Source organism: Cyclopterus lumpus, chromosome 1 (assembly GCF_009769545.1).
Source record: "Cyclopterus lumpus isolate fCycLum1 chromosome 1, fCycLum1.pri, whole genome shotgun sequence".
Taxonomy (NCBI): Eukaryota; Metazoa; Chordata; class Actinopteri; order Perciformes; family Cyclopteridae; genus Cyclopterus; species Cyclopterus lumpus.
In genome coordinates this window covers 26,700,554-26,713,461 of record NC_046966.1, presented here as the reverse complement: position 1 = coordinate 26,713,461, position 12,908 = coordinate 26,700,554, and the positions used below count along the sequence as shown (strand labels likewise).

Sequence of the window (12,908 nt, the reverse complement as noted above, 5' to 3'; positions counted from 1 at the left end):
AGTATTCAAAGTAGTACAAAGTATCTCTGACTTAAACAAACGCTCACGTAAGTACATGTAAGTACATGTAAATACATGTAAATACATGTAAGTACATGTAAGTACACATAAATACATATATATATGTATATATATATGAATGTGTATATATACATACATATATATATATATATGAATGTATATATACATATATATGTGTATATATACATACATATATATATATGTATATATATATGAATGTGTATATATACATACACATATATATGAATGTATATATACACATTCATATATACATACATATATGTATGTATATATGAATAGTCGCTGTATATATATGCTCGGCTTCGCTCGGCTTCTGCCAATCAGCTCGTAGCTCCTTCACTATATATATATATATATATATATATATATATATATATATATATATGGGACATTTCTTTAAAGCAGCACTAAGCAAGGTTACAGAGTAAACAATATTAAGTATGAAAAAATGCACAATATACAATACAATAAAATATCAGTGCAGGACATATTACATTTAAGAAAATGAAAAAATGCGAAGTACATACAGTGATTAATAAACACCATGGGTTCTAAGGTATGCACCACACCTGCACCTCATATCCGAACCAATCCCCTCTCCCTCTCATTGACCTTGCCTTTGAGCCCCTCCTCAAGGTCACTGTGTTGGACCTCCGCAATGCCTTACACCTCATTCGGAGCCGGGAGGGAGATGAATGGAAAACAGCCTTCAATACACCGCCGGGCCGTTTCGGCCTCACCAATGCCCCTGCAGTTTTCCAGACCTTGATCAATGATGTCATCCGTTTCATCTCCGGATACCTGGACGATATCCTCATCTTCTCCCGGAACCTGGAGGAACACACCCAACACGTCAAGCTTGTGGTGCGCCGGCTGCTGGAGAACAAGCTTTTCATCAAGGCGGAGAAGTGTGAGTTTCATGTGACCACCGTCGGCTTCCTTGGCTTTGTTATCCAGCAGGGCCGGGTGAGTGGTGGAGTGGCCCAAGCCCACCACTCACAAACAGCTACTCTTGGACCCGGATGCAGACTCTGCTTTTGCCACCCTGAAGAGACTATTCACTTCTGCCCCGGTGTTACTTCACCCGGATCCCTCTCTGCAGTTCGTGGTGGAGGTGGATGCTTCGGATTCTGGGGTCGGGACTGTCCTCTTTCAGCAGGCCCCTCAGGATAAGAAGCTGCACCCGTGCACCTTCTCTTCTCGGCGCCTTTCACCTGCGTTGCGCAACTAGGATGTGGGTAACCAGGAGCTATTGGTTGTGGTTCTGGTTTTGGAGGAGTGGAGGCACTGGTTGGAGGGAGCAGAGCAACCATTCATAGTTTAGACCGACCACAAAAACCTCTCGCCAGGCTCGGTGGGCTTTGTTCCTGGGAAGGTTCAATTTCACCCTCACCTACCGCCCTGGTTCATGTAACACCTAATCAGTTTTCCACACTCTGCGACACACCCGCTGAGAAACCCACTCTGGTTATAGGTAGCTCCATAGTCAGAAACGTGAAGATAGCGAAGCCAGGGACCAAAGTCATATGCATCCCGGGGGCCAGAGCGGGCGACATTGAATCTTGTTTAAAACTGCTGGCTAAAGATGAGCGTAGTTACAGTAAGATTATAATACACGCCGGCGGTAATGACTCCCGACTGCGGCGGTCCGAGGTCACTAAAATTAATGTGGAATCGGTGTGTACTTATGCCAAGACAATGTCGGACACCGTAGTTTTCTCTGGCCCTCTCCCCAATCTGATCAATGATGACATGTATAGCCGCATGTCGTCATTCAACCGCTGGTTGTCCAGGTGGTGCCCAGCAAACAATGTGGGCTACATAGATAACTGGAGGACTTTCTGGGGAAAGCCTGATCTGATGAGTCGAGACGGCATTCATCCCACTTGGGATGGAGCGCGTCTCATTTCTGCGAACATGGCCAAGTTGATTAGCGGACTTAATCCATGACCCAGAGTTCAGATCAGGAAGCAGAAGCAGCGTTGTAGTCTTCCACCCTTCTCTGCACTTCCATTCCATGGAATTCTAAAGTGCTCAAAGGCCCTGATGAAGAATGTACGATACATGTTTGGATGAAGACTCGATGTCACCGGGTTCCACAATAACCTTTAGAAAATAAATATTCAACAACACAAATAATCTGTCAGGAACCTTTAATGCAAGCTTTTTGAACCTGTTAGACCTTTTAAAGAACTTTACAATTAGTTTATTAGAGATTTGTCAAAATGACCAAAGATCTGGATACCCACCAGATCCTCAAGAGATCAATCTACGGTCAGGAACCCGTGACAAGCTTTAGAACTATATCCACACTTTGTTTTGACAAATAACTAATACAACGATATGAACATTCAAGGACCAAGTAGAATCCATAGGTTTATTCAGACACTATGAACAAATACCTGAAGCTTGTACAATAATAATAAGGAACCTACTGGAACCTTTTGAAATCCATCAACTGTCAGCAACCTGTTACAACTTTAAGACGTCTTAGGAAATCTGTCAAATTATGCAGGACTGCGTCAGGAACTTTAGAAGGCCATCAAAGTTGTTAGACATTTAAATAATATGATAGAAATAGTCCATCAGAATATTACATTTTTAGCATTTAGAAACCCCCAAAAACCTGTGAGAACCATTAGGAATCCATCCAAGTTTCCAGAGGCCTGTCAGCACGTTTACGTTAACCTTTAGGAATGCATCAACTCTCAGGAAGCTGTTGCAACCTTTAGATATGCTCCAGACCTTTATACCAATAACACAAATAAAAGGAACCTGTCAAAATATGCAGGAACCCCTAAGAACTGTTCATCAAGAACCTGTCAGAACCTTTGGGGACCCTTCACAAGCAAAACATTCAGAAGCCTTTTACGTGGCAGTAGGCCTCCAACGAGGAGAAGACAATGTACAGTAACCACAGGCTGAAGAACAGGCAGGTGGTGAGGATCTTGGGGACTCTGGGTCCACCGAGCTCCCCGCCGATCTCGGGCCGGCGGCGGTAGATGAGGACGGCAATGCAGATGAAGGCAAAGATGGTGAAGAGTGTGACAGAGAAGGCGAGCGTGCCCGGATCAACTCTGAACTCCTGGCCTTTGGAGTAGTGGTAGACGGCAGCGATGGACCAGGCCACGCCGATACCCAGGAAGACGTTGACAGCGTTACTTCCTGTCACATTGCCGATCGAGGCGTCGGCGTATTGGTCCTGGATGGCTGCCACCTTACTGGCAAAGGTGTCTGAGGGAGAGAGAAAGGGGAGATGATCGGCTGTGTTTGAGATCCATCAAGTGGACTTAACTGCTGTATTGATTAGTGTTGATAAAGGTTTACTGGTCCTGGTTAGTTCTCCTCAGCCTGTGAAAACAGTTGTATAATGTCTTCTGTGTCCAGGAGGACATACTAAGCTTGGGCTTGACAATTTCAAAAAGAGGAGGTGTGGGGTTAGAAAGGTTGTTTACCAGGCACTAGGACTAGAGCATTTGCATTCAAATATCGGACTTGATGTTTTTGGTTTTTGAGCCATAATAGGGACTAAAAGTCAGGATATCAAAACCATATCTCAACTTGTAAAGTGAAAGTAATCCCCTGAAGAGAGTAAACAAACCCTGATTAATAATCCTGCTTTCACTGCAATCTAGTGGTTGCTGCATGCATTTCTGTATTGTTACAAATACAACTACACACACCTGTACACACCGGTGATGTTGGGTGCATCAGAACGGGTTTAAGTTAGGTCAAGCTCCAGGTCAAGTGGACGCTTGGCAGATTCTGAACCTTTTTCTTTGGGAAGTCGCTGTGGACCACATAATATGAATATAAAGTATTGTGCTGTACAAGTGACTCACACCTGGAACAGATGTGCCCAAAGCAACGAACACCACAGCCGTGACGGAGTCTTTGAGGCCAACGGTGCAGCCGAAATGAGACGCCAGGTCACCAATGAATGCCGTCAGAAGGCCAATGACGGAGATGGAGACGACGAAGCAGGCCCAGCCGTTGAAGTAGTCGGTGGGAGGAACCAAGGCAAACAGAAGCTTCCAGAAGACGGTAAGGAAGTGCATGACATAGTCAAAACAGGAGGGCAGCTTCTCATCATCATCATCACCCCCTGGGCAGGAGAGGGAGGCAGAGCCAGGAGTCAACACAGATTCACCTTTAAACCTCCAAACTGCAGCTTTCTGTTGCCCTGAGACAGGCTCAGGTCCAGGTCTTACCAGGGCTGACTGTGATGGCCTCCGCAAACTGCTCCCTCCAGCTGTTGGTCCCGATCACCAGGGCCAGGTTGGTCTTCTTGAGGAGTTTATCCACGGTGCTCTGCAAGACAGGAAGCCAAAGGAAGCCACAGGAAGTCACAGGAAGTCACAGGAAACCACAGGAAGTCACAGGAAACCACAGGAAGTCACAGGAAGCCACATGAATCCACAGGAAGTCACAGGAAGCCACATGAAGCCACATGAATCCACAGGAAGTCACAGGAAGCCACATGAAGTCACAGGAAGTCACAGGAAGCCACAGGAAGTCACAGGAAGTCACAGGAAGCCACAGGAAGTCACAGGAAGCCACAGGAAACCACAGGAAGTCACAGGAAGTCACAGGAAGCCACATGAATCCACAGGAAGTCACAGGAAGCCACAGGAAGCCACATGAAGTCACAGGAAGCCACAGGAAGTCACATGAAGTCACAGGAAGCCACAGGAAACCACAGGAAGTCACAGGAAGTCACAGGAAGCCACAGGAAGCCACATGAAGCCACAAGAAGTCACATTAAGCCAAATGAATTCACAGGAAGCCACAGGAAGTCACAGGAAGTCACAGGAAGCCACAGGAAGCCACAGGAAGTCACAGGAAGCCACAAGAAGTCACATTAAGCCAAATGAATTCACAGGAAGCCACAGGAAGTCACAGGAAGTCACAGGAAGCCACAGGAAGCCACAGGAAGTCACAGGAAGCCACAAGAAGTCACATTAAGCCAAATGAATTCACAGGAAGCCACAGGAAGTCACAGGAAGCCACAGGAAGTCACAGAAAGTCACAGGAAGTCACATGAAGCCACAGGAAGTCACAGGAAGCCACAGGAAGTCACATTAAGCCACAAGAAGCCACACAGTGAATCAGCAGGTTCATTTTCTAAGTCATGCTCCTCTCCTGTTATTTAGACCATCGTCAGTGACAGTGAACCCACCTTGAACTCGTACGACTCCTCGATGACCACCTCCAGCTTCATGTGCTCGCCCAGCATCGGCCGACCCATCTCTGCAATCCTCCTCTCCTCCTCCTCCTTCTTGGTCAAAACCTCCTCACACCCCTCATCTGAGAGAGAAGGAGGGAGGAGGAGAGGAGAGGAGAGAAAGAAGAGAGGAGGAGGACAGGAGAGAAAGATCAAAGGAAAGAGAGGAGAGAGTGAAAGAGAGAGGATGGATGATGGGTGCTATATGCATTGCATGTGATAGTATAGTGTGTAATAAAACACATCAAAACATTTAACAATGTGTATAAACACATGATGTCATAAAGAGTCATACTGGATGAATGGATGAAGGCAGACTGATAGACAGATTGATTGGTGGAGATGGACAGGTGGTGGACCAACAGACGGATGTACCTGCAATGTTGATGATGGCAGAGCGGGTGGGGTGGTCTCGTCCCTGGACCTTCCTGTAGACGTCTCTGCCTGAACAGGTAACCAGAAACTGGTTTCAAAAACAGAACCTGAACCAGGGGAAGAAACCACAACCACATCCACATCCACAACCACAACCAAAACCAAAACCACAAACAAAACCAGATCCACATCCACATCCACAACCATATACACATCCCCAACCATATCCACAACCACAACCACAACCATATCCACATCCCCAACCACAACCACATCCACATCCACAACCACATCCACAACCATATCCACATCCCCAACCACAACCACATCCAGAACTAAAACCAAAACCACAAACAAAACCACATCCACAACCACAACCACATCCACATCCACATCCACAACCACATCCACAACCACATCCACATCCCCAACCACAACCACATCCCCAACCACAACCATAACCATATCCACAACCACAACCACAACCACAACCACATCCACATCCACATCCACAACCACATCCACAACCATATCCACATTCCCAACCCCAACCATATCCACAACCACAACCACAACCACAACCACATCCACATCCACATCCACAACCACATCCACAACCATATCCACATCCCCAACCCCAACCATATCCACAACCACAACCATATCCACATCCCCAACCACAACCATATCCACATCCCCAACCACATCCACATCCACAACCACAACCATATCCACAACCACAACCACAAACACAACCACAACCACAACCACATCCACATCCACAACCACATCCACATCCACAACCACAACCACAACCATATCCACATCCCCAACCACAACCATATCCACAACCACATCCCCAACCACAACCATATCCACAACCACAACCATATCCACAACCACAACCACAACCATATCCACATCCCCAACCACAACCATATCCACATCCCCAACCACAACCACAACCACAACCACAACCATATCCACATCCCCAACCACAACCATATCCACATCCCCAACCACAACCATATCCACAACCACAACCATATCCACATCCCCAACCACAACCATATTCACAACCACAACCACATCCACAACCACAACCATATCCACATCCCCAACCACAACCACAACCACATCCATAACCACAACCACAACCATATCCATAACAACAACCACAACCACAACCACAACCACATCCACAACCACAACCACAACCACATCCACATCCACAACCACATCCACATCCACAACCACAACCACAACCATATCCACATCCCCAACCACAACCATATCCACAACCACAACCCCAACCACAACCATATCCACAACCACAACCACAACCACATCCACATCCACAACCACAACCACAACCATATCCACATCCCCAACCACAACCATATCCACATCCCCAACCACAACCACATCCCCAACCACAACCATATCCACAACCACAACCACAACCATATCCACATCCCCAACCACAACCATATCCACATCCCCAACCAAAACCATATCCACAACCACAACCACAACCACATCCACAACCACAACCATAACCACATCCACAACCACATCCACATCCACAACCACAACCACAACCACATCCCCAACCACAACCACAACCACATCCACATCCACAACCACAACCACATCCACATCCCCAACCACAACCACATCCCCAACCACAACCATATCCACAACCACAACCACAACCATATCCACATCCCCAACCACAACCATATCCACATCCCCAACCACAACCATATCCACAACCACAACCACAACCACATCCACAACCACAACCATAACCACATCCACAACCACATCCACATCCACAACAACAACCACAACCACATCCCCAACCACAACCACAACCACATCCACATCCACATCCACAACCACAACCACAACCATATCCACATCCCCAACCACAACCATATCCACAACCACAACCACAACCACATCCCCAACCACAACCATATCCACAACCACAACCACAACCATATCCACAACCACAACCACAACCACATCCACATCCACAACCACAACCACAACCATATCCACATCCCCAACCACAACCATATCCACATCCCCAACCACAACCATATCCACATCCCCAACCACAACCACATCCACAAACACAACCACAACCATATCCACAACCACAACCACAACCACATCCACAAACACAACCACAACCATATCCACATCCCCAACCACAACCATATCCACATCCCCAACCACAACCATATCCACAAACACAACCACAATCATATCCACATCCCCAACCACAACCATATCTACATCCCCAACCACAACCATATCCACAACCACAACCACAACCATATCCACAACCACAACCACAACCACATCCACAACCACATCCACAACCATATCCACATCCCCAACCACAACCATATCCACATCCCCAACCCCAACCATATCCACAACCACAACCACAACCACATCCACAACCACAACCACAACCACAACCACAACAACATCCACATCCACAACCACATCCACAACCACATCCATATCCACATCCCCAACCACAACCATATCCCCAACCACAACCACATCCACAACCACATCCACAACCACAACCATATCCACATCCCCAACCACAACCATATCCACAACCACAACCACAACCACATCCACAACCACAACCACAACCACATCCACAACCACATCCACAACCATATCCACATCCCCAACCACAACCATATCCCCAACCACATCCACAACCACATCCACAACCATATCCACATCCCCAACCACAACCATATCCACAACCTCAACCACAACCACATCCACAACCACAACCACAACCACATCCACATCCACAACCACATCCACAACCACAACCACATCCACAACCACAACCACATCCCCAACCACAACCACATCCACAACCACAACCACATCCACAACCACATCCACATCCACAACCACAACCACAACCATATCCACATCCCCAACCACAACCATATCCACATCCCCAACCACAACCATATCCACAACCACAACCACAACCACATCCACAACCACAACCATAACCACATCCACAACCACATCCACATCCACAACCACAACCACAACCACATCCCCAACCACAACCACAACCACATCCACATCCACAACCACAACCACATCCACATCCACAACCACAACCACAACCATATCCACATCCCCAACCACAACCATATCCACAACCACAACCACAACCACATCCACAACCACAACCATATCCACAACCACAACCATATCCACATCCCCAACCACAACCATATCCACAACCACATCCCCAACCACAACCATATCCACAACCACAACCATATCCACAACCACAACCACAACCATATCCACATCCCCAACCACAACCATATCCACATCCCCAACCACAACCACAACCACAACCACAACCATATCCACATCCCCAACCACAACCATATCCACATCCCCAACCACAACCATATCCACAACCACAACCATATCCACATCCCCAACCACAACCATATTCACAACCACAACCACATCCACAACCACAACCATATCCACATCCCCAACCACAACCACAACCACATCCATAACCACAACCACAACCATATCCATAACAACAACCACAACCACAACCACAACCACAACCACATCCACAACCACAACCACAACCACATCCACATCCACAACCACATCCACATCCACAACCACAACCACAACCATATCCACATCCCCAACCACAACCATATCCACAACCACATCCCCAACCACAACCATATCCACAACCACAACCACAACCACATCCACATCCACAACCACAACCACAACCATATCCACATCCCCAACCACAACCATATCCACATCCCCAACCACAACCACATCCCCAACCACAACCATATCCACAACCACAACCACAACCATATCCACATCCCCAACCACAACCATATCCACATCCCCAACCAAAACCATATCCACAACCACAACCACAACCACATCCACAACCACAACCATAACCACATCCACAACCACATCCACATCCACAACCACAACCACAACCACATCCCCAACCACAACCACAACCACATCCACATCCACAACCACAACCACATCCACATCCCCAACCACAACCACATCCCCAACCACAACCATATCCACAACCACAACCACAACCATATCCACATCCCCAACCACAACCATATCCACATCCCCAACCACAACCATATCCACAACCACCACCACAACCACATCCACAACCACAACCATAACCACATCCACAACCACATCCACATCCACAACAACAACCACAACCACATCCCCAACCACAACCACAACCACATCCACATCCACATCCACAACCACAACCACAACCATATCCACATCCCCAACCACAACCATATCCACAACCACAACCACAACCACATCCCCAACCACAACCATATCCACAACCACAACCACAACCATATCCACAACCACAACCACAACCACATCCACATCCACAACCACAACCACAACCATATCCACATCCCCAACCACAACCATATCCACATCCCCAACCACAACCATATCCACATCCCCAACCACAACCACATCCACAAACACAACCACAACCATATCCACAACCACAACCACAACCACATCCACAACCACAACCACAACCATATCCACATCCCCAACCACAACCATATCCACATCCCCAACCACAACCATATCCACAAACACAACCACAATCATATCCACATCCCCAACCACAACCATATCTACATCCCCAACCACAACCATATCCACAACCACAACCACAACCATATCCACAACCACAACCACAACCACATCCACAACCACATCCACAACCATATCCACATCCCCAACCCCAACCATATCCACATCCCCAACCCCAACCATATCCACAACCACAACCACAACCACATCCACAACCACAACCACAACCACAACCACAACAACATCCACATCCACAACCACATCCACAACCACATCCATATCCACATCCCCAACCACAACCATATCCCCAACCACAACCACATCCACAACCACATCCACAACCACAACCATATCCACATCCCCAACCACAACCATATCCACAACCACAACCACAACCACATCCACAACCACAACCACAACCACATCCACAACCACATCCACAACCATATCCACATCCCCAACCACAACCATATCCCCAACCACATCCACAACCACATCCACAACCATATCCACATCCCCAACCACAACCATATCCACAACCTCAACCACAACCACATCCACAACCACAACCACAACCACATCCACATCCACAACCACATCCACAACCACAACCACATCCACAACCACAACCACATCCCCAACCACAACCACATCCACAACCACAACCACATCCACAACCACATCCACATCCACAACCACAACCACAACCATATCCACATCCCCAACCACAACCATATCCACATCCCCAACCACAACCATATCCACAACCACAACCACAACCACATCCACAACCACAACCATAACCACATCCACAACCACATCCACATCCACAACCACAACCACAACCACATCCCCAACCACAACCACAACCACATCCACATCCACAACCACAACCACATCCACATCCACAACCACAACCACAACCATATCCACATCCCCAACCACAACCATATCCACAACCACAACCACAACCACATCCACAACCACAACCATATCCACAACCACAACCATATCCACAACCACAACCACAACCACATCCACATCCACAACCACAACCACAACCACAACCATATCCACATCCCCAACCAAAACCATATCCACAACCACAACCACAACCACATCCACAACCACAACCATAACCACATCCACAACCACATCCACATCCACAACCACAACCACAACCACATCCCCAACCACAACCACATCCACATCCACAACCACAACCAAAACCAAAACCACAAACAAAACCAGATCCACATCCACATCCACAACCATATACACATCCCCAACCATATCCACAACCACAACCACAACCATATCCACATCCCCAACCACAACCACATCCACATCCACAACCACATCCACAACCATATCCACATCCCCAACCACAACCACATCCAGAACTAAAACCAAAACCACAAACAAAACCACATCCACAACCACATCCACATCCACATCCACAACCACATCCACAACCACATCCACATCCCCAACCACAACCACATCCCCAACCACAACCATAACCATATCCACAACCACAACCACAACCACAACCACATCCACATCCACATCCACAACCACATCCACAACCATATCCACATTCCCAACCCCAACCATATCCACAACCACAACCACAACCACAACCACATCCACATCCACATCCACAACCACATCCACAACCATATCCACATCCCCAACCCCAACCATATCCACAACCACAACCATATCCACATCCCCAACCACAACCATATCCACATCCCCAACCACATCCACATCCACAACCACAACCATATCCACAACCACAACCACAAACACAACCACAACCACAACCACATCCACATCCACAACCACATCCACATCCACAACCACAACCACAACCACATCCACATCCCCAACCACAACCATATCCACAACCACATCCCCAACCACAAGCATATCCACAACCACAACCATATCCACAACCACAACCACAACCATATCCACATCCCCAACCACAACCATATCCACATCCCCAACCACAACCACATCCACATCCCCAACCACAACCACAACCACAACCACAACCACAACCATATCCACATCCCCAACCACAACCATATCCACATCCCCAACCACAACCATATCCACAACCACAACCATATCCACATCCCCAACCACAACCATATTCACAACCACAACCACATCCACAACCACAACCATATCCACATCCCCAACCACAACCACAACCACATCCATAACCACAACCACAACCATATCCATAACAACAACCACAACCACAACCACAACCACATCCACAACCACAACCACAACCACATCCACATCCACAACCACATCCACATCCACAACCACAACCACAACCATATCCACATCCCCAACCACAACCATATCCACAACCACATCCCCAACCACAACCATATCCACAACCACAACCACAACCACATCCACATCCACAACCACAACCACAACCATATCCACATCCCCAACCACAACCATATCCACATCCCCAACCACAACCACATCCCCAACCACAACCATATCCACAACC

The 12,908-nt window shown here is 47.6% G+C and overlaps 1 protein-coding gene across 15 annotated transcripts in view; it reads right to left on the bottom strand.

The window, feature by feature from the left end:
* Positions 1-2,899: 2,899 nt before the first annotated feature.
* LOC117733484 (sodium/calcium exchanger 1-like) overlaps positions 2,900-12,908 on the bottom strand; it is a 31,344-nt gene continuing 21,335 nt past the window's right edge. For 6 of the 15 annotated variants that reach the window (XM_034537254.1, XM_034537235.1, XM_034537215.1 and 3 more), the window contains 4 exons: positions 5,222-5,349; positions 4,254-4,353; positions 3,887-4,147; positions 2,900-3,276 (listed from right to left, as the gene is read on the bottom strand). In XM_034537254.1, coding sequence (XP_034393145.1) covers positions 2,900-3,276; positions 3,887-4,147; positions 4,254-4,353; positions 5,222-5,349 — 866 coding nt within the window. Of the gene's footprint in view, positions 3,277-3,886; positions 4,148-4,253; positions 4,354-5,221; positions 5,383-5,641; positions 5,711-12,908 lie in introns of all 15 variants that reach the window. The other 9 variants (XM_034537173.1, XM_034537182.1, XM_034537191.1 and 6 more) reach the window with 5 other exon arrangements.